This window comes from Eretmochelys imbricata, chromosome 10 (assembly GCF_965152235.1).
Source record: "Eretmochelys imbricata isolate rEreImb1 chromosome 10, rEreImb1.hap1, whole genome shotgun sequence".
NCBI lineage: Eukaryota > Metazoa > Chordata > Testudines > Cheloniidae > Eretmochelys > Eretmochelys imbricata.
Genome location: NC_135581.1, coordinates 9,390,867 through 9,415,385, shown reverse-complemented (window position 1 = coordinate 9,415,385; position 24,519 = coordinate 9,390,867). Strand labels below are relative to the sequence as shown.

Genomic DNA, 24,519 nt, shown 5'->3' with positions numbered 1-24,519 from the left:
CAGCAACACCGAGTCCTGACCACTGCAGTATGGTCCAACATCCGAGACACCCCCAAAATACTGCCTCTCCTCCTTCGATGGGGTCACGATCTTGTGTCCAGTTGCTGGCAGTTGCAACAAGCTGCTCCTGCAAGTTTTGTATGCTTTTGTCCATATCACAAGTCCATTGAATGTTCACAGAGAAATGGGATATTGTCCAAACCAGCTTGACCACTTGGTATGGAATCAGGCAGTAGGCACTGGCTTATTCACAGCAATAAGATTCACAGATCCATTTGTGCACCAAAGTCCATATAGCAGCATGTAGATGGGTGTAGTTTGGTTATGGGCCGGTGTAATTGTGCCCCCAGTAATACGTACATTCCCAGCAAAACACCTTATACACAGTACACCCAATTGTCCACCCCTTGCATAGGCCATTGATCCTGCTCCTCTATAGTCATAGGAGAGGGGCACATCCAAACATCTTCTATTGATTTACACTATTTTACATACCCCTCCATTAATTCCCAGTGAGCTCCTCCCCTTTTCATTATTTCCATAGGGCTTGTGGGGGCCACCTTAGTTGCCATTCCATTTCCAGGTACCACGGTAGCTATTACACAGGTCCTGGCCTCCTAGTTGAGAATTTGCATTCCCATACACATCTTCCCCCCCCAAGGCCAGCCTTTTGAAGCCACCCCCCACCCATATCATGAGGTTTTCTGTTCATTAAAACACAACAATGCTAGCAACAAGACAAACACCACAGACAAACAACACAAAACATAGATCCATGGTATTCTGGGTTATTTTTCCCGCTGGCGCCAGCTTGCTTGTAGAGTGTCTGAAAAACAAAAGAAACAATTTCCTTCCCCATGGTGGGGACAGATTATTGCTTAATAATAATACCACTTTCTTTTACAAATGTCCTTGCTACTTGCAGGAAAAACAGAAGAATTACCTCCAGACTGTCCTTATTTTGTTCTATAGTCAGGCTAGTGAATTACCTCACTCACTGGTCATTTATGAAATTCATGAGATGGTGTACCTCAGTTTCCCCTCTTGTACAACAGACCAAGTTTGCAATAGTTTCTCTGCTGTACCAAGCTTTAAGTTTATTCTCAGGTAATAGCTGAGACACAGCTTCAGATTTTAGCACTGTACACACACACACACACACACACACACCCCTTAAGGTTAACCTGTCCCCCTTATTTTCAGGCTTGACTTGTTTTTTTTTTTTCACCTCCCTTTCCTGAAGGGCCATAATCTGAGTCTTCTAGTAGCTTGTTTGCTGACCAGATGTATTCAGTTATTTGCAGCTCCTTTGTGCCCATCAGCTAGGTAATTTGCATTTGCACACAGAGGCTTACTAGCTTGCTTCTGGATCCAAAGCTGTTAGCAGCTCAGACACTGTCTTAAAAGGGAAGCATTTTACTTCCACCAGAGTTCTGATTACTTTCCACTTTCATCTCCTGCTCCAAAACACAACGATCTGAAAAAGAAAGCACAACCTATTGTGGCTCCTTTCGGAGCCCTATTAGGATTTTAATGAAGTACCATGTTTTATTTGCATTTCTTTTACTCCTTTTTCAATATACACTGCACATGTCCTGGGAAAATGCAAATTCCTTCCATATAGTTTAACCTCCATAACATCATATTAGCCAAATTAATTTTACACAAGGTATAACTGCCTCCCCCATGCCTACAGAGTTTTCATGCACACCCACCAAAGCAACAATCTAATCCCCCAGAGCCATCCCAAGGCTCAGTGTTCCCATCATTCCTCCCCTTTTCCTTTTCTTTTACCTGTGCACACACACACAAAATTCTGTTTTGCCTAACATCCCTTGCACTGTGATTACTCTTTTTTACACAACTGTACCCTGATTACACTTCCATCTTGTACAACTAGACACAACTAGGGGCAGCCAAGTTAAGTTCCAAAAGAAACCTCTTCCATCCTTTAGTGATTTTGATTACATTACCCAATAGTCAAATAATTTTGCTCAGATTCTCTCTCTGCCTGCTGCCTGCAGCAGTCCCCTATAGACCATTTCTGTGGGAAAAGGGCCGATTTTCCCCTCAGAATAGCTATAAAGGCTTCTGGGGACAGAAGCATAGTGGTGGTAGTAGCCACTCGACCTGACCCCCTTGGATAATCTAATTACCAAGCTTCCATCCAATGTGACTGCCCAGAGTTGCACATACAGTTACATTTATATAACTGGGTTTTATCATTAAACAAAAACTTCCTTCTTGACATCTCACATAAGTATCCAAAGTACCCTCCATTAAAACTTCAGAAAAACAAAAGAGTGTGGAAAGGCAGGTTGCACTTTGAAACTTTTATTTATTTTTTTTTTCTCCACTCCCCCAGGACCAAGTCTCAGATCCAGTCTCTAAAGGTGGTCTGTTAACTCTGCTTTTGACCTTAAACCCTTTTGTGCCAAATCATCTTTCACTACCCCTAACTAATTTACAACCCTTCAGCAGCCCTTGCTGAAGCAGCACCAAACTTGAAAGATTACTGGCAGCTTCCCATAATGCTGCCCTTACTTCAAACCTCTCAAGCAGACTGAAGTGCCTCTTTTCCCTGGGAGGCATTCAGTCCCCATGGGCAGGTACCTTCTTCCCCTACCCATATACCAAGGAGGGTGGGCTCCTCAGCCACCCCCCATACCTCTGGGTCCCCTAACACTTCCTCCATTTCCTTTTTAATCTTATCCCAGGTTGACCCCTGTACCTGGTATGGGCCCTGGTCCTCCCTTATCCATTCATCCAAAAAATCCTTTACCCTGGCTTGCCAGAACCCGCAACTACCATCACGAGAGTTCGCGATACCCCCTCCAAGCAGCTGCGCGGACTGTTGGGGAGGGGGACTTACAGGCTGCCACTCACCTATCCAATGCGATGCATCCGAGTCACTGGCACCAAGATGTTAGAGGGCTTATTCCTTCACCCACTTACTTCCCTGGTCCTTCTCGCATGAACAGAGAGCAACAATACCCGAAGTCCAAAGGTGCAAACAATTCGATGTTTATTGGGGTGAACTTCCAGCAAGCATGATTCCAGTTTCCTTCCTTAGTATCCTCCTTCCCAGCTCTGACACCACAGAGCCTTACACCTGTGTCCCTGTTCCCATTCCTACCCTTAGCTAAACATGATTCCAACTTCCTTACTCCCATTCCCTGTTCCCATTTCCCCCTTTAGCAAAACATGATTCCAATTTTCTTACCCCCATTCCCTGTTCCCATCTCACACACCCACATGCCCACCCCCACCCACACCCACACCCCGTCACTTCCTCATTGACTACAGATTATATAGTAAAACTTGACTTCTGCTTAGCTATACCTTAACCAATCATTTTCCTGAAATTTAACTAACCAATCCTAACATATTGTAACATGATTATGTAACCAATTATATCCCACCACCTCAATTAGTTTACACCCAGCAAAATTAATTATACAGCAGACAGGAACAATCACAGAACCAGACAGAGATTATACAGACAAACAACAGCAAAGTGGGAACTATAATGACAAAACAATACAGAAGTGAGGATTTCACATCCCAGCTATTGATAAGTGAGTTCTTGCCAGACAGGATGCTATCAAACTAAGTTTCCTTTTACATTGTCTAGGCACTTCCCTTTCTCTGGAGGTGATAGGAACTATCCTGTCCTGATAGTGCCTAACAGCCCAATAGCACCTTATTTCAGTGTGACTAGTTTGGAATGTGAGGATGTGACCGTTCGCTTCCCAGCTTATGGCTGCCTCTGCTGCTTAGCCAAAGGCCTGAGCCTAAGCACAGGGCCACAAACTGTCACAGTAAGAGAAGGCCCTTACACTGGCAGACAGTGGTTTTGATTCTTTCTTTTATACCTCTATCACTAGCCAAGTGATAAGAATACACCTAAATTCTTAGAGTATAGGCCTTTATAGACAGGCCTGAATATCTATATCCTAACACTCCACCCCTTTTTTTTTTCTTTTTCTTTTGGGATCCTCCTGCCCAGGTATCCCTGGAAAAGCATAGGACATATGGCGACACATTTCCTGATAGGGCCAGGCATCAAGGTGGAAGGTGTCGATATTCCATTTGTCCCACTGCCCCTTGTGTAGTATTGTGCCCTGCACCTTCTCTCATACGGGCATACCACACTTATTCCAATTAGTGTTCCAGACTTCCCATTAGAGTGGGCCTGAGAAGGTTGGGTCCGGGTTGTCTAGTACACTGCAGGGTTTGGAGGGCTTATTACATTCCTAATAGGTTATCTCCCTATGCAACGTAACACAAGTATAGTTAACAATACAAAATCCACAGCAACACCGAGTCCTGACCACTGCAGTATGGTCCAACATCCGAGACACCCCCAAAATACTGCCTCTCCTCCTTCGATGGGGTCACGATCTTGTGTCCAGTTGCTGGCAGTTGCAACAAGCTGCTCCTGCAAGTTTTGTATGCTTTTGTCCATATCACAAGTCCATTGAATGTTCACAGAGAAATGGGATATTGTCCAAACCAGCTTGACCACTTGGTATGGAATCAGGCAGTAGGCACTGGCTTATTCACAGCAATAAGATTCACAGATCCATTTGTGCACCAAAGTCCATATAGCAGCATGTAGATGGGTGTAGTTTGGTTATGGGCCGGTGTAATTGTGCCCCCAGTAATACGTACATTCCCAGCAAAACACCTTATACACAGTACACCCAATTGTCCACCCCTTGCATAGGCCATTGATCCTGCTCCTCTATAGTCATAGGAGAGGGGCACATCCAAACATCTTCTATTGATTTACACTATTTTACATACCCCTCCATTAATTCCCAGTGAGCTCCTCCCCTTTTCATTATTTCCATAGGGCTTGTGGGGGCCACCTTAGTTGCCATTCCATTTCCAGGTACCACGGTAGCTATTACACAGGTCCTGGCCTCCTAGTTGAGAATTTGCATTCCCATACACATCTTCCCCCCCCAAGGCCAGCCTTTTGAAGCCACCCCCCACCCATATCATGAGGTTTTCTGTTCATTAAAACACAACAATGCTAGCAACAAGACAAACACCACAGACAAACAACACAAAACATAGATCCATGGTATTCTGGGTTATTTTTCCCGCTGGCGCCAGCTTGCTTGTAGAGTGTCTGAAAAACAAAAGAAACAATTTCCTTCCCCATGGTGGGGACAGATTATTGCTTAATAATAATACCACTTTCTTTTACAAATGTCCTTGCTACTTGCAGGAAAAACAGAAGAATTACCTCCAGACTGTCCTTATTTTGTTCTATAGTCAGGCTAGTGAATTACCTCACTCACTGGTCATTTATGAAATTCATGAGATGGTGTACCTCAGTTTCCCCTCTTGTACAACAGACCAAGTTTGCAATAGTTTCTCTGCTGTACCAAGCTTTAAGTTTATTCTCAGGTAATAGCTGAGACACAGCTTCAGATTTTAGCACTGTACACACACACACACACACACACACACCCCTTAAGGTTAACCTGTCCCCCTTATTTTCAGGCTTGACTTGTTTTTTTTTTTTCACCTCCCTTTCCTGAAGGGCCATAATCTGAGTCTTCTAGTAGCTTGTTTGCTGACCAGATGTATTCAGTTATTTGCAGCTCCTTTGTGCCCATCAGCTAGGTAATTTGCATTTGCACACAGAGGCTTACTAGCTTGCTTCTGGATCCAAAGCTGTTAGCAGCTCAGACACTGTCTTAAAAGGGAAGCATTTTACTTCCACCAGAGTTCTGATTACTTTCCACTTTCATCTCCTGCTCCAAAACACAACGATCTGAAAAAGAAAGCACAACCTATTGTGGCTCCTTTCGGAGCCCTATTAGGATTTTAATGAAGTACCATGTTTTATTTGCATTTCTTTTACTCCTTTTTCAATATACACTGCACATGTCCTGGGAAAATGCAAATTCCTTCCATATAGTTTAACCTCCATAACATCATATTAGCCAAATTAATTTTACACAAGGTATAACTGCCTCCCCCATGCCTACAGAGTTTTCATGCACACCCACCAAAGCAACAATCTAATCCCCCAGAGCCATCCCAAGGCTCAGTGTTCCCATCATTCCTCCCCTTTTCCTTTTCTTTTACCTGTGCACACACACACAAAATTCTGTTTTGCCTAACATCCCTTGCACTGTGATTACTCTTTTTTACACAACTGTACCCTGATTACACTTCCATCTTGTACAACTAGACACAACTAGGGGCAGCCAAGTTAAGTTCCAAAAGAAACCTCTTCCATCCTTTAGTGATTTTGATTACATTACCCAATAGTCAAATAATTTTGCTCAGATTCTCTCTCTGCCTGCTGCCTGCAGCAGTCCCCTATAGACCATTTCTGTGGGAAAAGGGCCGATTTTCCCCTCAGAATAGCTATAAAGGCTTCTGGGGACAGAAGCATAGTGGTGGTAGTAGCCACTCGACCTGACCCCCTTGGATAATCTAATTACCAAGCTTCCATCCAATGTGACTGCCCAGAGTTGCACATACAGTTACATTTATATAACTGGGTTTTATCATTAAACAAAAACTTCCTTCTTGACATCTCACATAAGTATCCAAAGTACCCTCCATTAAAACTTCAGAAAAACAAAAGAGTGTGGAAAGGCAGGTTGCACTTTGAAACTTTTATTTATTTTTTTTTTCTCCACTCCCCCAGGACCAAGTCTCAGATCCAGTCTCTAAAGGTGGTCTGTTAACTCTGCTTTTGACCTTAAACCCTTTTGTGCCAAATCATCTTTCACTACCCCTAACTAATTTACAACCCTTCAGCAGCCCTTGCTGAAGCAGCACCAAACTTGAAAGATTACTGGCAGCTTCCCATAATGCTGCCCTTACTTCAAACCTCTCAAGCAGACTGAAGTGCCTCTTTTCCCTGGGAGGCATTCAGTCCCCATGGGCAGGTACCTTCTTCCCCTACCCATATACCAAGGAGGGTGGGCTCCTCAGCCACCCCCCATACCTCTGGGTCCCCTAACACTTCCTCCATTTCCTTTTTAATCTTATCCCAGGTTGACCCCTGTACCTGGTATGGGCCCTGGTCCTCCCTTATCCATTCATCCAAAAAATCCTTTACCCTGGCTTGCCAGAACCCGCAACTACCATCACGAGAGTTCGCGATACCCCCTCCAAGCAGCTGCGCGGACTGTTGGGGAGGGGGACTTACAGGCTGCCACTCACCTATCCAATGCGATGCATCCGAGTCACTGGCACCAAGATGTTAGAGGGCTTATTCCTTCACCCACTTACTTCCCTGGTCCTTCTCGCATGAACAGAGAGCAACAATACCCGAAGTCCAAAGGTGCAAACAATTCGATGTTTATTGGGGTGAACTTCCAGCAAGCATGATTCCAGTTTCCTTCCTTAGTATCCTCCTTCCCAGCTCTGACACCACAGAGCCTTACACCTGTGTCCCTGTTCCCATTCCTACCCTTAGCTAAACATGATTCCAACTTCCTTACTCCCATTCCCTGTTCCCATTTCCCCCTTTAGCAAAACATGATTCCAATTTTCTTACCCCCATTCCCTGTTCCCATCTCACACACCCACATGCCCACCCCCACCCACACCCACACCCCGTCACTTCCTCATTGACTACAGATTATATAGTAAAACTTGACTTCTGCTTAGCTATACCTTAACCAATCATTTTCCTGAAATTTAACTAACCAATCCTAACATATTGTAACATGATTATGTAACCAATTATATCCCACCACCTCAATTAGTTTACACCCAGCAAAATTAATTATACAGCAGACAGGAACAATCACAGAACCAGACAGAGATTATACAGACAAACAACAGCAAAGTGGGAACTATAATGACAAAACAATACAGAAGTGAGGATTTCACATCCCAGCTATTGATAAGTGAGTTCTTGCCAGACAGGATGCTATCAAACTAAGTTTCCTTTTACATTGTCTAGGCACTTCCCTTTCTCTGGAGGTGATAGGAACTATCCTGTCCTGATAGTGCCTAACAGCCCAATAGCACCTTATTTCAGTGTGACTAGTTTGGAATGTGAGGATGTGACCGTTCGCTTCCCAGCTTATGGCTGCCTCTGCTGCTTAGCCAAAGGCCTGAGCCTAAGCACAGGGCCACAAACTGTCACAGTAAGAGAAGGCCCTTACACTGGCAGACAGTGGTTTTGATTCTTTCTTTTATACCTCTATCACTAGCCAAGTGATAAGAATACACCTAAATTCTTAGAGTATAGGCCTTTATAGACAGGCCTGAATATCTATATCCTAACATAATGCATTGACACCATATGATAACTTAGTTTGTTTGCATGAGTTTAACCTGCAGCCAACAGCTCTGCACCTTCACCCTAACTAGCTATACTTTCTGTTAACTAGAGCTTGTAAGGCCATCTGTAACAGCGCCATCTGGTGACACCCAATAATATTCCAGGTGGTTGGGAAACATTGAAAAGTAAGGAGGCTGATGATCAATTAGTGCAGGAACTAAATCCCAAAAGAAGAAACAATCTCCTTTACCAAGGACATCACTAATCTGTTTTGATAGCTTGCACCCGTAAGCTGATCGGTGAGGTGACTTCCTTGTTCCCAAGCTGATTACAGATCACATATCTTGCTGCTGGTGAAAGTTGAACACTCTTAGTGGAGAAGGACGAAAGATCAGGTAAGTCTGGGCCCAGTTAGCCTTCTTCTCCCAATCAAATGAAGTGTGGCATTGACTGGGAAGTTGAGTTAAGGCTAGATGGCTGAGGATTAAACCCATGACATGGTGTCTCAAAGACAGTTAAGGAAGGTGAAGCTAAGGCAAATGGGAATTCTTGGGCCTTCCAGAAGGATATGGAAAAATCCCCTAAAAAATCCAAATGAGGGTGGATCCTAGTCACTGACACCCACAATACCGACACACATACCAGGTACGGCTGAGAAATCGACTTACCCAATGGCCAAAGAAAAAAGGAATTCACTTGGATTCTGTATTGTCTATATGCTGAGCAAGTCCCAGCAGCATTACGTGAGGAGCACCTGTTCACTGATCAGTGACCAGGGTTAGAAGGCCCAGCTAGGTATAAAGTGAGAAAGCAGAGACTGGAACAAGAGGGACTCACCCATCTGGGAAGCTGAGGGCCTTATTTGAAATGCAAATATATTTGATGAATAAATATACTATATGTAGCACTGAATCCATGTCGTGGTTCACTAACAAACTCACGCAATGATGGAAATAACACATTGCCCTTCCATAGCCTCTTTCTTCTAAGGAGCTCACGGCCACTCTACCACGGTGGGTATCGTTCTCTCTAATCTACAGCCAAGAGAAGCAGGACAGCGATTGTGAACTTGCGCCTGGTCACAGTGAGTCAGTGGGAGCAGAGGGTATTGCGTCAACATCTCCTGACTCCCAGGCCTCTGCCACAAACAGTGCACGGTGCAGGACTACTTTTGATTAAGGACACGCATTTTTCCAGTGGCCAGTGATTCAGTGAGGCTAGAGTCAGTGGAAAGATATATTACCCCCAAACCTATGAAATGGCTAGAAATAAATTCCCAGATCTAGCTCAACACTAATTAGCGTTAGGAAGAGATGACTATGTATAAAAAACATCCCCTTGCTCGCTAAAGGAAAACACCCCAGGAGTTCAGAGTCCTGAGTAGTGAGTAATGTTTTCCCCAGGGTGACACAAAATTCTTTTCTCCAGCATGTAATCACTAAGAGACACAATTACCAAGCCTTATCCAAGGAACCTAATAAGAATCTATACAGCATTGGCCTGCTAAACCCAGGGTTGTGAGTTCAATCCTTGAGGGGGCCATTTAGGGATCTGGGGCAAAAATTGGGGATTGATCCTGCTTTGAGCAGGGGGTTGGACTAGATGACCTCCTGAGGTCCCTTCCAACCTGATATTCTATGATTCTATGTTGCTTCGACATGGCATAACGCATGAAGTTCTTGGGTAGCCAAGGCGATAAGCCATACCAGAAGAACCTTGTAAGAAGCATGTGCACTTCACTGGTCGGTTGACTGTAGCTGCAAGGGAAAAGAATCAGAGAAGCCCTTGCAAAAGCATTTCCCAAACCACTTTGCTAACCCTGACCTCACTGGCCAGCCCTCGGAAGCAGGAAACACAAGTGCTGCCACCTTACAAAAAACATCCTCTAGTGAAACAATTCCCCTGTTTCATTACATCGCTATATGTATATATGCTCTTCCTGCGTCTGTTACTGCTGAGGATAGTTGCCTGGCCACTTAGATCTTCATAAATAAGCTGCCTCCTTCTGTTTCTTTCCCCTGCACCTCTTATGTCACCATCTTCCATTTGTATCACAACCACCACAACAGTAACTTCTTCAGTCAGAAAGGAAAGCAGGAGCTTGACTTTTATACACGAACTCTGTGGGATCACCACGCTTTAAGGACAAGCTAAGAGACATGGGTTTAGCTCATCCTCTATCCCCCGAACACGTTTGGAAACGGAGTTTCTGTAAGTAAGTATATATTAATAGGGTGACAGACCAAGACCAGCAGACCCAAAAGTAAGCTGAGCTCCCATCGTTAATACACTGCCATTCATGGAGACAGAACGCATAGGTCTGCAAGCTGAGAGATGGTTTATATTGTAGGCAGCTTGATAGCTAGGCAAAACAGGACTAAGGCTGAAAGAGCAGATAAAGAAAGCTTATGCTCAAATAAATTTGTTAGTCTCTAAGGTGCCACAAGTACGCCTTTTCTTTTTGTGGATACAGGCTAACATGGCTGCTACTCTGAAACCAGATAAAGATTGAATTTTAGCCTCAAACTGGTTCCTGCCTTCATTCTGTTTTAAAGGGTGATCAACTGGCAGTCCTTTAGCACTGGTAGGCTATAAAAACCTTAGAAAATCATTACAGAGACTAGATCAGCCTCAGTTTCTAGTCAGTTGCTCTCAACTGGATGAGAGAGGTGAGGGCCTGACCCCACAGATCTGTGCCATTGTTCATGCTGGAATGTCCTCCTTTGAATCCCTCAAGGCTACCTATAGTGTAAAAAAAATAAAAGTTAATATAGACCTCACAGTGTATATAGTGGAGAGGCTGCAGTGTCTAAAGAAACCCTGGGTTAGCCAATTCACCCTCTGTGCCTGTCTTGTTTGTCTAGGCAAGTTCTTTGGCGCAGGGGTTGTTTGCACAGTACCCAAAATAATTGGGGCTTGATCTCTGTCAGGGTCTCTATACCAGCCAATTACATGGCCTGTATATCTCTCCCTTGTCTCACTGCCATCCTTTTAAATGGATGGCTCTTTATAGCAGGGCCATGCCTAGCCCAGTTTGGTTGCTCTATAAATAAAACCCCTACTTCCCTGAGTTTTGCTATTGACTTCCTTAGCAGTGGTTACATCAGACAAAAGGGAAACTAGTGTTTGCAAGCCTGGACAGTCATTAAAGCTAGGATTAAGCATGAAGGGGCTTCATGTATCTACTCTTACATTGCCAGGCCAAGAGGTATGCAGCAGATTAATGCCTCTGCTAACTGCCTTTTGCAGATAATGTAGCTACTATCAATCAGTTTTGCTTATAATGAGGCTTTAATTATGCTAGGTACCAGATTCCTGGGTAGTTTTAGCATGGATAGGAGCATGTAATTGATGGCATTTTTAATCTTACAAGTGCATTGTGACAGACTTCAGTTCTGCTTGGGGCACATCATCTCACCCCACACAAGATCAGAGTTCCCAGGGTTACATCTTATTACTAGAGTGTAGGGCAGGTAGAGAGCTACTGTAGCAACTCCTCTTCCACCCTCTCTCCCCCCTTCTGGCATGAGCTTGCTGGGGAGCCTGCTCATGTCATTACCTCCATGCTTGATTTTCAGAGCTGTTCAGCAACCTGCAGTTGGAGGTGTGGGTGCTCAGTTCTGCATTACACCGTCATCTGTGTCCTAGGGCAACTAGGGAGTTGCAAGTGGAGAGAAGTGTAGTGAACAGAAGGGAAATGAAGTCAGCTCTGGTCCATTCCTGGCTGCTGGGTTTAAGCAGCCCTTTAACCCCACAAGGAAACTATTCTGCCCCTTACAGATCTGAGGGCACAATAGGAGAGATTCAGTGTGACAGCAACATGCCTCTGCTTTTTGGCTGTAGCAGACCTACCCACACCCTTCTTCCTCCTCCCCACAATGAGCCAGGAGGAGGATTGCTTTAATTTCACTATGACAGTAGTATTGGCCATCTCTGCTTGGATTCTTCTAGGAGCAAGCAGATGGAAGTGGAAGCAGAACAGGGAGTGCATACACAGTTTAAGGACACAAACTGGTCACCCCTGGTGAAGTCTGCCTGCTTTAGCCTAGTGGCACCTAATGGCTCAGGACTGGCCTTTGGTAGGATTTAAGGAATGAAGCGGAGAAGGTTCCAGGAGAGACTTGCTCTTGCTGTAGGCTCTGGAGTAGGTGCAGCCAGCGTTTGAGCTCTGCACCACATCTTGAGCTTGCCTTCCCACCCACCCTCACTCCAGCTGGGAATGGGTGTTCTCCCCAAACCCAGTAGCTGGACATGATCCACGTGTGCAGTGAAGTGAGAAAAAGTCAACACCAGCCAAGCCTCTATTGTGTGCACTTTTATTTGAACTGGTCTTAAGTCAGTGTACAGATAGCCCCTCCCCTCCCCCACATACTGGCACCACTTCTCATTGGACTCTCAAGGGGCACTGTAAAGCCTTCATTCACATCTAGAATTGGGGAACACAGCCCATTTGCTTGACCAAAAAAATCAAAGAAAGGATCAAGTGTGTTTTGTTTTAAGGCGGCAGATACAAAAAGACACTTGTTGGGTTACATAATTTACCGACAAGCATTACTCTAACACCTTCATTATGGCATTAGCTCCTTCAAGCTGGGCTGCTACCTCCACAGAGGCAAGTAACTTCCTGTAACAATGCATTATGCAATATTTGGAATGACTATTAAAAAACAAATGTACAATCAAAGTCCTGATGCATTGTAGAACTTTGGGGACGTTCGCGCCAACACGTTAAGACTGCTGCTGTCACCTTCACCATTCCAGTTTTTAAATCCTGAGTCAAGCGCCAAAAAAAACAAATAAAGCCATGCCAATCTCATCTTGTTTTATGCGCAATTATGGGTTTTATCAAAGGTGGGATGTGGTAACAGTCCGGTTTAAAAGCATTTGCGGTGGACAATGGATGGTCCGGATTCGTCGTACTCCTGCTTGCTGATCCACATCTGCTGGAAGGTGGACAGAGAGGCAAGGATGGAGCCACCAATCCAGACAGAATACTTGCGCTCAGGGGGGGCAATGATCTGTAGGAGACAAGGAAGTTAGATGCTTGTATCAGTTGCCAACCACCACCACTGATGCTGAATCAGTTTGGGTGATATCCAACAGGACACACCCCTTCCGAAGTGCTTCCGCAACTTAATGAAAACCTTTGGTTCACTAAATAACGATTAAGACCAGGCCTGTTGCAAGCCACTAGATTTGCCACATTAAAAGACCCACAGTAGCCTGAATTCACTTTTCACCACCATATGGCATTAATGGTGAACAATGTTTGAGTGGCAACATCCCACATATGTTCAAGTTCGGAACAGTATTCTTTGTCAGCCCATTTGCACCAGGGCTTCTGGCCAAGGAAGACTATTCACATGGTGGTACTAACATCACCTGCCCCAGAAATTGTGGTACCACTGTCAACAAAATACCATCTAAGATATCTATAATTTGAACTCGTTGCTTCTTCCATCCCAGGGACTTAACTCTTAATTAGGACAACCCCACCCACTGCTGGAACATGAGCAGAGAGCATAAGTTCTGTAGTCTCCAACATACCTTAATTTTCATTGTGCTAGGTGCCAGGGCTGTGATCTCCTTCTGCATTCTGTCAGCAATGCCTGGGTACATGGTGGTACCACCAGACAGCACGGTGTTGGCGTACAGGTCTTTACGGATATCCACATCGCACTTCATGATGGAGTTGAAGGTAGTTTCATGGATGCCACAGGATTCCATACCTAAGAGGAAGGAGGCAATAGTAAGGTCAGTAAGATACCAACTAGCTAATCACAGCCTAAAATAGTGTAATTTAGCATGCACTAAGACTGCCTCAAGCATACATCACGCAGAATCCTGCACTGGATAGAGGCAAGTGCTCCTTTCAGCCAAAAAGAGAACTCTTGCTTGGCTTCACAACACTTACAATTATTCTAGACCCATTGTGTGGTAAGCTATGGGCCATTCAGAGTCACTTCATGGGGAGGAGGACTTCACCACTAAAGCTTTGTGGGTATAATTTGCCCATCCCACCCTCTCCTACACAATGGAGACTTACCCAAGAAAGATGGTTGGAAGAGGGCTTCTGGGCACCTGAACCTCTCGTTGCCAATGGTGATCACCTGACCGTCAGGGAGTTCATAGCTCTTCTCCAGGGAAGAGCTAGACGCAGCAGTGGCCATCTCCTGTTCGAAGTCCAGAGCAACGTAGCACAGCTTTTCCTTGATGTCACGCACGATTTCCCTTTCGGCTGTGGTGGTGAAACTGTAGCCTCTCTCTGTCAGGATCTTCATGAGGTAGTCCGTCAGATCACGGCCAGCCAGATCCAGACGGAGGATGGCGTGGGGGAGGGCATAACCTTCATAGATGGGCACAGTGTGGGTGACACCATCACCAGAGTCCATCACAATACCAGTGGTACGACCAGAGGCGTACAGGGACAACACAGCCTGAATGGCTACGTACATGGCTGGGGTGTTGAAGGTCTCAAACATGATCTGTGGACATAAGAGAAGAGGTTAAGTTGACAGGACGTGACCAAGAGGCTCAATCAGCACTCACAAGAAACAGTTTGCAGCAAGTCATGCAAATGTCCTTATGCTGCAGAGTGTGGCGTCTGCAGACTCAGGATTTGGTCTTCTGGAATAGGAGACCGTACCAATCAGCTCTGAGCTCACAGCAAACCCACCAACCCAAGCTCAAACCTTGGAAAGATGAATGGAAAATATGGACTAATGCAGCTGCAACACAGCAACTGTTGCTATCCACATCTTAGCTTTCTCACAAGCTCTAGAAAGCTATGTTACAGAAGTCACTCAGGGCAGGTGAATGGGTTAGTGTCACGTTAGAAACAGCAGTTAAATGAGTTGCTAGTTTAGAGTCAGCAAGAGGAAAAACCAGCTTAGGAAGAGCAAATAAAACCTGTCAAGATCCAGCAAAGAGAAGACTCAGGTCAGGAAAGGAAAACCCTGTAGAGAATGGCAAAGGAAAAAAGATGAAAGCACGCAAGGGAGGAATGCTGGCCAGCGGATCTCGTCAGCTGGAGCCAAATGATGGAGACTGGGGACCAAAGCCCTCTTACACACCTGTGTCATCTTCTCTCTGTTGGCCTTGGGGTTCAGGGGAGCCTCTGTGAGCAGCACAGGGTGCTCCTCAGGGGCAACTCTGAGTTCATTGTAGAAGGTGTGGTGCCAGATCTTCTCCATGTCATCCCAGTTGGTGACGATACCGTGTTCGATGGGGTATTTCAGGGTCAGGATACCTCTTTTACTTTGGGCTTCATCACCAACATAGCTGTCTTTCTGGCCCATACCAACCATCACACCCTGGAGAGAGAAAAGTCAGAGCCGATTAGTCAAACTTGATCCACCAACTCTGAAGACAATCCATTGGCTGACTAAACCCCAGGCCTGTTCCTCAGCCATGGCAGCTAGCGTTCTCTTTAGGTTACAGGACCTAGGAAGCCAGGCCATAGGTACAAAACTTCCCCATCCCAGTAGAGATGGGACGTTTTACTGGCTGACAGTAAGATGAACCAAGCTAGGTCATTCCTTTTCGACCCTACACAGCCATGCATCTGTGTGTACACAGAGGACAGAGATCAGAGACACTATGCAGTGTTTTCTTCTGAGCTTTAGGATTCATTGCACAAGACAGGCAAGGTGCTACTCCATTACATACCTGATGTCTGGGGCGACCAACAATGGATGGAAAGACAGCGCGAGGGGCATCATCCCCAGCAAAACCGGCTTTGCACATACCGGAGCCATTGTCAACAACAAGCGCAGCAATATCATCGTCCATGGCGAACTGTAAAGGAATGAGAATGTCAGCAAGCTTGATTAGCTGGGTAACAGACGTTGCCCTTTAGTTTATTGAAGTCTCCCTATGCTCCAGGGTTTCTGGAAAATAAACTTGTAATAGCAGCGAGTGTCTCATGGTTTGGGAGGAAAACCCCATGCAGTAAGATTAAGCCATTTGCTTGTGCACCACCCATTTCCTTTCTCACTTCCTGTTTGCAAGCTGCTGGACTTCTCCCTTTCAGCCACTAGATGGTGCAAAGCACTGCATATTTTGCCTTTGCACAGATTTGGGACAAAGGAAGTCCCTGCTCTAGTCTCACATTATTACCATAAAAGGCAATGGTTAGAGCAAGCTTTGCAAGAAGCCAGTAGTGCAGTATGTAGCCAGCTTTTGGTGTACTGATTAAGGAGACAAGCCACTCCCCTCCCTTTTCAAATGAGGCATATGGCTGTGGCCACTCCCTGCAAGAGGGAGTGTGCCTGGTACCAGCACTAGGGGTGTCTGAAGCACAGGGTTAAGAGGACAACTGAACCAGTTTAAAAAGGGGAAGTTACCCACACCCTGCTTCAGAGAAGCAGCATGTCCCTGGATCCCACCCTGTTGGGCACACTGGCTCTATGACTAGTTAGACCAGTCATGCAAGCAATTGCATTAGCTTTCACAGATCATTTTGAAATAGTCTCCCACTGACCTAACCCTAAGAAAGAAGCCTGCTTTATATACATTTAATTAGCTAGCCAAGTTTAATTGCAGGTTCCCCACCAGCCTCAAAACCCTTTACATTTCAGACACTGATGAATATGCCAATGCCAGAGGATTAAGACACTGCTATTATGCAATTCACACACACTCTGGCAAGGAGAACTCAGTAAGTACTGAGACCAAAGTGCCAGGTTTAGAGCAGCAGCTGCACCAGTTAACTGAAGACTCAGATTCTCCCCACCTGTGCCTGCCCCCCACCCCCTTGTACCAACCTAACAAGGTTGGTCTGGGAACCTAGTTCCTTCACCCCACTGTCTGGGGAGGGAAGCAAGGCTTGGCAGGGATGAGTCCCTGGTTTTTTTTAAAATGTATTTTAAACCAAACTAGCAATAAAACACCACATCTCTTCCCCCTATTCTCAGGCAGAATAACCCTTGATCTGGGCTCCAAGGCCAGAGACACTAGCCATCTGGACCCACTGGGACCCCACTCCTTCTCAGACACTAGGGACAATGCCCTCAGCAGAATCAGGTTTCAGATCATTCTTCCTGGATCTACCGACCCCTTAGAGCCCCCTAAGAAAAAGGAGTCTCCAGTGTAACCACCGCATAGGATGGATGGTGCGGGGGGGGGAAGAGAAGAGGCAGCCACCTCTCAGAAAGAGCCAGTGTGCCTTCAACAAGACAAAGAGACCCCCTCCTCCCCGCCTATGGGCCAGGAGACTGATTCATGGCTTTCCCCCCTCCCCATCCTGTGCAGGGAGGATCCTCCCTCTGCCTCCCCCACCCTCACCCAGCATGTGCTGAGCTGATACAATAGGAGTACCGGCTTTCTGCCACCGGAAGCAGCAGCTCTGGAGTCACACCCTACCAGCTCTATGGGGCAGCGAACAGATCTCCCTTTCCAAAGGGGGTTGGACAAATCCTGGGGGGGGAAGGGGCTGAGAGGCACTCGCCCAAGCCCCTCTTTTGGGCAGCAACAGTGGCCCACCAAACCCACCACTTCTTAAACCATGTAAAGCTTTGGACTCCCTTCCTCCTCCAGCCTCTAGTCCAACATCAAAGCCCTCTTAGGCACCGAAGCAAGCAAACCAGATCACAGCCCCAGAGCCGTGTCAGCAACACTGCAAGCCAAGAGACACTCTACACCCACAAACTCAGATTAACTGGAGGCAAACTCCACCGCACCCCCCCCCCAACCTCCCCTGGTCACAGCCATGCAAAAGAATCCGTGGATCCATCCCCCCTTTGTGCAAGCTCACCATGCAGTCCATCCCCACTTCCAGCTACGGCCATGGACAAGGAAGATCGCGCCCCTCCATGCTCAGCCCTTCCCATTTTGGTTTGGGCACTTTAGCTTTGCACACCAAGAGCGAGCCTCTCCCCAGAAAAGGAGCAGCCCCTACATAAATCTTGCAAGAAAAAAAAAACCAAAGCAACCCCACAACAGCCTTCCAAGGGCTTTCCCTTGGGGGGGGCCAGCATTAGACAGCCGCAGCGTTTAGCTGGAAGCCATCCGCATTCAGCCCCTCTTGGGGGGCTTTTCGATGGGGCAAGAGCAATGAAATCGAGTCCCCTCTCGCCTCTAGCTAAGAAGGGGGCCCTCAGAAACCCAGCCCGTCCTCTGTGTGCCCCCCCCCAAGGAAAGCGGCTCTGAGGAGGGCTCCTGCCCCCCTTCCCTTACCTGGAGGAAGTTGCAAGTTTAAACCCTAGGCGAGGAGAGGCGGCTCAGCTGGCTGGGGGGGAACGCGGCGCGTGCAGAAGGAGCTCACAGCGACTCCAGCCCGCCTCGCGAGCCGGGTTTTATGGGGCCAGAGCGGTAGCGCCCTAGCCATAAAAGGCAACTTTCGGAGCTAGCCCTTCTGATTGGCCGGGCCGCTGCCTCTCCCGAGCCGCTTTGCACATTGCAGCAGGGCTTTTTTTTTTTTTTTCCTCCCCTCTTGAAAAAAAAAAAAAAAAAAGAGAGAGAGAAGCAGGAGGGGTGGGGGAGGGCTGCTCCTGGCTGCCTGTGGGTGCAGTACCCAGGCTGCTCCTTTCCAGGCTTGAGCCCACGCTCAGTGCCATAGCAATGCAGGGTGGATTCATAACGAAACGTGCAGGCAGAGGCTGCCTTGCTGCCCTGCCCGTGCACCAGCCTCTTTCCTGGGGGGGAAGGGTTCTAGTGGCCCAGGCCACTGTGGCTCTCCAGGGCCTGGGGGTCTTACTGTCTCCCACCCCACCCGCCTGCTACCGATCCCTGGCCGCCCTCGACGGAGCGTGGCGTGCTTGGTCGTGTGGCGCCCGGTGCCCCACAGGTGTCCCCTTCAAATCACCTCCCCGCCTCCGCACTCCAGTGAAAAAGAGGTTATCTAGAGCCTGAGCCTGCGAACGCTGCAGGGGGCTGGCTACTGGAAGAAATGCCTGGCCTTCACTGGGCCACACGCCACTCAGCTGCGAATGGGCCCTGAGACTGCAAGGTCTTCTGGACCGGAACCTTAGAGCCACTTCTCTGGCCTAGCTGAGGTCCCCCTCAGTGCAGGAAGGGGTTAAAGGCCAAGGCGGCTTACTCTGGGGATGTCCAATGGGCCTTCCTGGTCCCCCAGGCTAAATTAGAGTAGCCTCAGGCAGCAGCAGAGTTCCTGTCCCCAACTGTACCCCTGGAATATCCCCTACACCCCAAGCTGTGAAAAGGCATGGCCTACAGCTGGTTATATCCGCTTATACTAGGGGTACTCCTAGTGGGCAGAGCTGCTGACTTTATGGCCCATTTATGCTGGGAAAGCAGCACCAAGAGGTCATAGGGCAAAGGAAAATTGGACCCTATTGTCCATATGCTGGACTGTTAACGTGCCTTTGGCACCAGGCAAGTAATAATCATCCAGAACAGATTCCAATTTAAAATTGAATTTAAGGGGCAAATTCACCCCCACAAGGCAGTGGACATAATGGAGCTGCTCTTGCTGCCATCATTGGTAAAGGTGGCCCTTTAACTCACCCACCCAAGGAGTATTACGGTAACTTACAAAAACTGTGAAAGGTCTTTGTATTAAGATTGAATTTGCTGTAAATGTGCGATATGGTACCAGCACCTGATCTGCTTGCTCCCTGTGTCACAGTGGGAGTTAGGCACCTAAATATCTTTCAGAGTAGCAGCCATGTTAGTCTGTATTTGCAAAAAGAAAAGGAGGACTTGTGGCACCATAGAGACTAACAAATTTATTTGAGCACAAGCTTTCGTGAGCTACAGCTCACTTCATCGGATGCCACAAGTACTCCTTTTCTTTTTTCTAAATACCTTTGTGAATCCCACCCACTGGGGGCAGGTCTACACGTAAAAATCTGCACCGGTGAGGCTATACCATTGGAGTGCTTCAGTGAATATGATACTATGTCAACAAGAGAGCTTCTCCAGTCTGTGTAATGAATCCACCTCCGCGAGAGACAGTCACTTATGTCAATGGGAGAAGCCCCCCCATCGGCATAGCAGTGTCTATACTGGGGATAGGTTGGCATGATTGTTGCTCAGGGCGTGTATAGTGCAGGCCTGGCCTGAGTAGTGCTTAGTGATTGTTGTCTTAGGCCTTGATCCTGGCCTGAGCTCTCTGCAGATGGAGGCCTGCAGCCACTCATTTGCACACAGATCATTGTAGGATCAGACTTAGCTGGATCTTGGGAGTTCTTGTTCCTTTTCCATTTAGCTGTTTGGTGCCGAGCTAAACGTGTCTTTGTGTGAACCGTTCCTCACTGCATTGTATTTCTGCAGTTCTGGGTTTCATTATTATAATAAAACATCATTTCAAAATACAGGTTAGGCCATCATAACAGTAACAATACCCAGCAATTACATAGCACTTTGCATCTTCAAAGCACTGTACAAACTTTAAGTAATTAATCAAGTTAATTAAACAGTAGCGTAAGTAAAGTGTCAGCCTCAACTCACAATCTGTTGCAGTTGGCAGCACAGACTTACTGTTACTTAAATGTAGGTCCTTTCAGATTTAATCCCAGTGGTTTAAAACACAAAATCCCCTGGAAAATGCTAACAATGTGTGCTATTTATCAGACACCTCCAACTGGTACCTTTAAGCCGGGATGCCCCAAAGGAGCGTGGCCCTGATCATATGGTTAGGTGAGGCTCAGGTGCAGAGGGACAACGGGGTGATGGGGTACCACGTCATGGGAAGGGCTGCTGGGACAGTTTTACAGCCTGTTCCTTGAAAGCCCTTTGTCACAGGAAAGTCAAGGAGATTACTCAGGTGAATAAAGACTACCTGAGTAGAGGTGTGCAGCACTGGGCCTTCATTCAATTAACAGGATGCCTGAAGGGAATTGCTGTTCCGGCCATTTAACGTTGATCCTGCAGGCTGAGGGTTTTGTTTTGTTTTTTTTGGTGGGGGAGGGGTAAGTACATTATCTCCCCAGGTAAGATGTATCATGGCATCTCTGCTATGTGGAACAAACAAGGGAAGAAAGCAGCAGGGAAAGCTGTGTAAACAGCTTCAAAACAGAGCTCTGTAGTTGCCTGGGGAGGGGGATACCATGGGATGTAACAACTGTATCAACCCATTTATGGATTGGGCCAGGATCTTGTTCCCATCCTATCATTTCCTATGTTGCTTTCCTATGTTCTATTTCTTTGAATTCACCCTGTGCAGAGGGTCTGTGCCCAGCAGTAGCCCTGTATGGGGCCAGAATCCAGAATCCTGCAGGATTCTCAGAGGAGTTGGGAAGGGCTGGTGGCATCAGGCCTTGGTTCCTTTCTTCTTCCTGTGGCTTAGTGCTGAGGTGCCCAGAGAACAGCCTGTGGGGCCAATGGCTTCCTAAGAGGGGGGAAGACACACTGATCCACTGCAGGATTGTATTGCTGGTGAACTCAAGCCACAAGCGATTTCTAGTCATGTGTCAAGGGCATGATAGCCAGGAGAAAATATTAAGCAAGCTCAGGTTCCTGGTAAATGGGCAGTGTGCCCCCCACACTCACAGTGCATGGAGCCCCTTGTTTTGAGGGAGCTCTTTTCTTAAGACAGGGGTGGAAAGGGCTGCGTCCGCCCCAGGTAGCACCAGGAGAACTGCTGCTGCTGCCACCAACAGCCATCGTGGGTAGGAGGAAGGTGGGGGCTGAGAGGAGGGTATCTTTGTCTCATAGCTGTGAAAGGACCATCCTGCTCCACCACACGGCAGATGCTCTGTTCCAAACTCTGTGCTGGCTTGGGTCACATTGCCATGTAGAAAGGTTGGACCAGACTCTGCCCTCGGCTTCGCTGGTGCAAATCCAGAGTAATTCCAGGGCAATCAATGGAGCGCCTCCAGATTTACGCGGGTGTCATTGAGAGCAGAATGTGGCCCTTTGTGTTATTACTGTGCTCTTAGCTATGAGGGGGTTCCCCTGGGTCCGTACTAGCTTTGTTAGGCTCTGAAGATACACACAGTGTGCACCCTATCCAGGAGAACTCATATGGTATCAAGAACCTGCCTAAAGGAACATGAGTATGCCACATGAACCTGACAACCACATTCCATGCATATTGCACCATGAATGTGCTCTGTTAATTACGCTATGCAGGGGAACCCATAAGCCACAATAGACCACTGGTGTATGCACTATGGATGGGCTCTTAAATGATACTGTGATCACATACACGTGCAAAGAGGCACTCCGCTTACACTGATAATGTTCTTACAAACCTACCCTAGATCTCCTCTTATGACCATACAGAATACAGCCTGGTGAGTGCAAAAGCACCTTGCCAAAAATGTCCAGCTATAAGGAATGAAATAAAGGTTACTTAAAAACCTCAGGGTTTTCCTTAAGGAGGGGTGGAGAGGGGAAAGAGGGGGCTGAGCATAGGAATTTAAGGACCAGGCACTCCTGAGCTCAAAGCCTGACTCTGCCATTGACTTTCTCTGTGACCTTAGGCAAGTCCCTTAATCTGTCTGTGTCTCATCTTCCTCATCAGTAAAATGGGGCTAATTGGTTAATTCCCTACCTCCTAAGGGAATAATTAATGCACTGCTTTGAAAAGACTGCTTGGTGAGTACTATCTGTCAAATAGGAGATGTTCCACAGCCTGGATGAATGATGGCTGCCAAGGAGTAAATGAGGCAAGGGGAAAGGTTACATGGGAGAGTTGATAAGGGACCAGAAAAAGCACTACCATTTGTTGGGGGAAGGGAACAGAGAACTCCCATAGTAGGGACTCTAAAGGAGGCTGACATGGTCAACATCTGCTTTGTTGCTGTTCTCAGCAACAAAGGATGAAAGGAGCAGGGGGCTCAGGCAGATAAATGTTAATGGGGCACTAGAAACATCAGGATTCATAAGAGGCAAGTGAAAGACTCCTGAGATAAGAAGTGTATCAGTCAGCAGGCCAGATGCAATTCATCAGCCCTGCAGAGGGATTGAGCAGAGGAGTCACCAAGCTCCCCTGTATTTGGGGAGTCATGCTGAGAGGGCGAGGTGTGATGGGGGATGGCAGATGTAGGTTGGATCATTTAGAAGGAAGGGGAAATACCTGCCAGATAGAATCACCTAACATCCAGGAATATTGGAGCAAATCATAAAGCAATTTGGAAACACTGGAAAAACAATAACAAAACCCCTGAACCTTAAATCCTTTTCATGCAATGGGAATTTTGCCTGCACAAGGAGTGGGCCCATAATAAGTAGTTAGCAGCATGGCTTCGGTCATTTCCTTTGAGGTAGAGAAAAGCCAGGGTTCAAGTCTCCTGAATACAAAGTGGATTCTTTACTGAGGCTGCTGATCACAGACAGATAGCAAGGTCCTCTCCACGCCAGACTGACTAGTACTACGTGTACTGCCAAGGAAGGGACTGGCCAGAGACTCCAGGTTAATATCAGCGAGCACATAAACGAACCCAATAGCTTTTGGTGGCGTGTGTAAGGCGCTCATCTACCATGGCGATGGGGGTGGCACAGGAACCTAAACAGAAGAGACCAGGCAAACGGAATGCGATGGGCACATTCTGCAGCAGGTCAGAGCAGAGTTGTAGGGCCTGGGTCTCCATTGCATCATCATTTACACGTGGGCCAGGTGAGTAGATAGTGGGTGTCAAAGGCTCCCATTCTGATCTGAACTTCACACCCACCTCCATGCTGGCTTGAGGCAAAGCTCCATGGACGGTTCGGATTGCACCTGGACTAGATTGCCCATCACTATCTGCACCTGCAAGGAAGTAACACAAAGAGGGGCGAGGTGGGAACGTTTTCAAGGGTGAGTTTAGGGATATAGCAGAGAGCGAGCCACAATTTGAAATTGGACGTGGAGCAACAGAAAAGGCTGGATCTTGTCCTGAAAATGCAATGGAGGGTCAGTTTCCTACTCACATTCACTTTGGGATTTTGTTATTCTTCGGGATAGGGGACCAACCTGTCTATGTCCAGCCAGGCCCTTGACATCTGAGATGTGCTGCTGTGAGAAGCCAAGAAAGATACAGGTTAAATACCAGAACAGGCTTTACAATGAGGTCTGTCAAAGCCAATGGCAGTTGAAGGCACAAGTTCCTCCCATGAGCAGGCATTGTGAAACCGTCAATGTAGGCTTTAGGAGTTTTCTTTGTTTCAGTTCACTTTTCCTTGACTTCCCCTTGGCCTGCTCTGCAGCGTTGGATCTCCCTGGCTCATGGTGAACTCATCCGTAGGAGGATGCTCTGTGCCCTGCTGTGGTTGATACAGCTGGGGCCTAGTTCTCAGGAACTATATTCTACGGCTCTGCCTTCATCTCCATCTCTTGCTCTTTTTAAAAGAAATGTCACACC

The 24,519-nt window shown here is 46.9% G+C and overlaps 1 protein-coding gene across 1 annotated transcript; it reads right to left on the bottom strand.

Annotated features, from left to right (window-relative positions):
* Positions 1-12,572: 12,572 nt before the first annotated feature.
* On the bottom strand, positions 12,573-18,569 carry ACTB (actin beta). The gene is made up of 6 exons (XM_077827671.1): positions 18,449-18,569; positions 15,941-16,069; positions 15,346-15,585; positions 14,319-14,757; positions 13,820-14,001; positions 12,573-13,290 (listed from the first exon to the last, which is right to left on the bottom strand). The coding sequence occupies exons 2-6, from the start codon at positions 16,061-16,063 to the stop codon at positions 13,147-13,149; spliced, it is 1,128 nt and encodes a 375-aa protein (XP_077683797.1). The 5' UTR covers positions 16,064-16,069; positions 18,449-18,569; the 3' UTR covers positions 12,573-13,146.
* Positions 18,570-24,519: the final 5,950 nt, after the last annotated feature.

Excerpts from the sequence above, each read along its gene's own strand:
- ACTB (XM_077827671.1), bottom strand. The coding sequence starts at position 16,063 with ATGGACGATGATATTGCTGCGCTTGTTGTTGACAATGGCTCCGGTATG. Across the intron at positions 15,586-15,940 it reads TTGGTCGCCCCAGACATCAG|GGTGTGATGGTTGGTATGGG; the intron begins GTATGTAATGGA and ends TTCTCTCTCCAG. Across the intron at positions 13,291-13,819 it reads CTAGCACAATGAAAATTAAG|ATCATTGCCCCCCCTGAGCG; the intron begins GTATGTTGGAGA and ends TGTCTCCTACAG.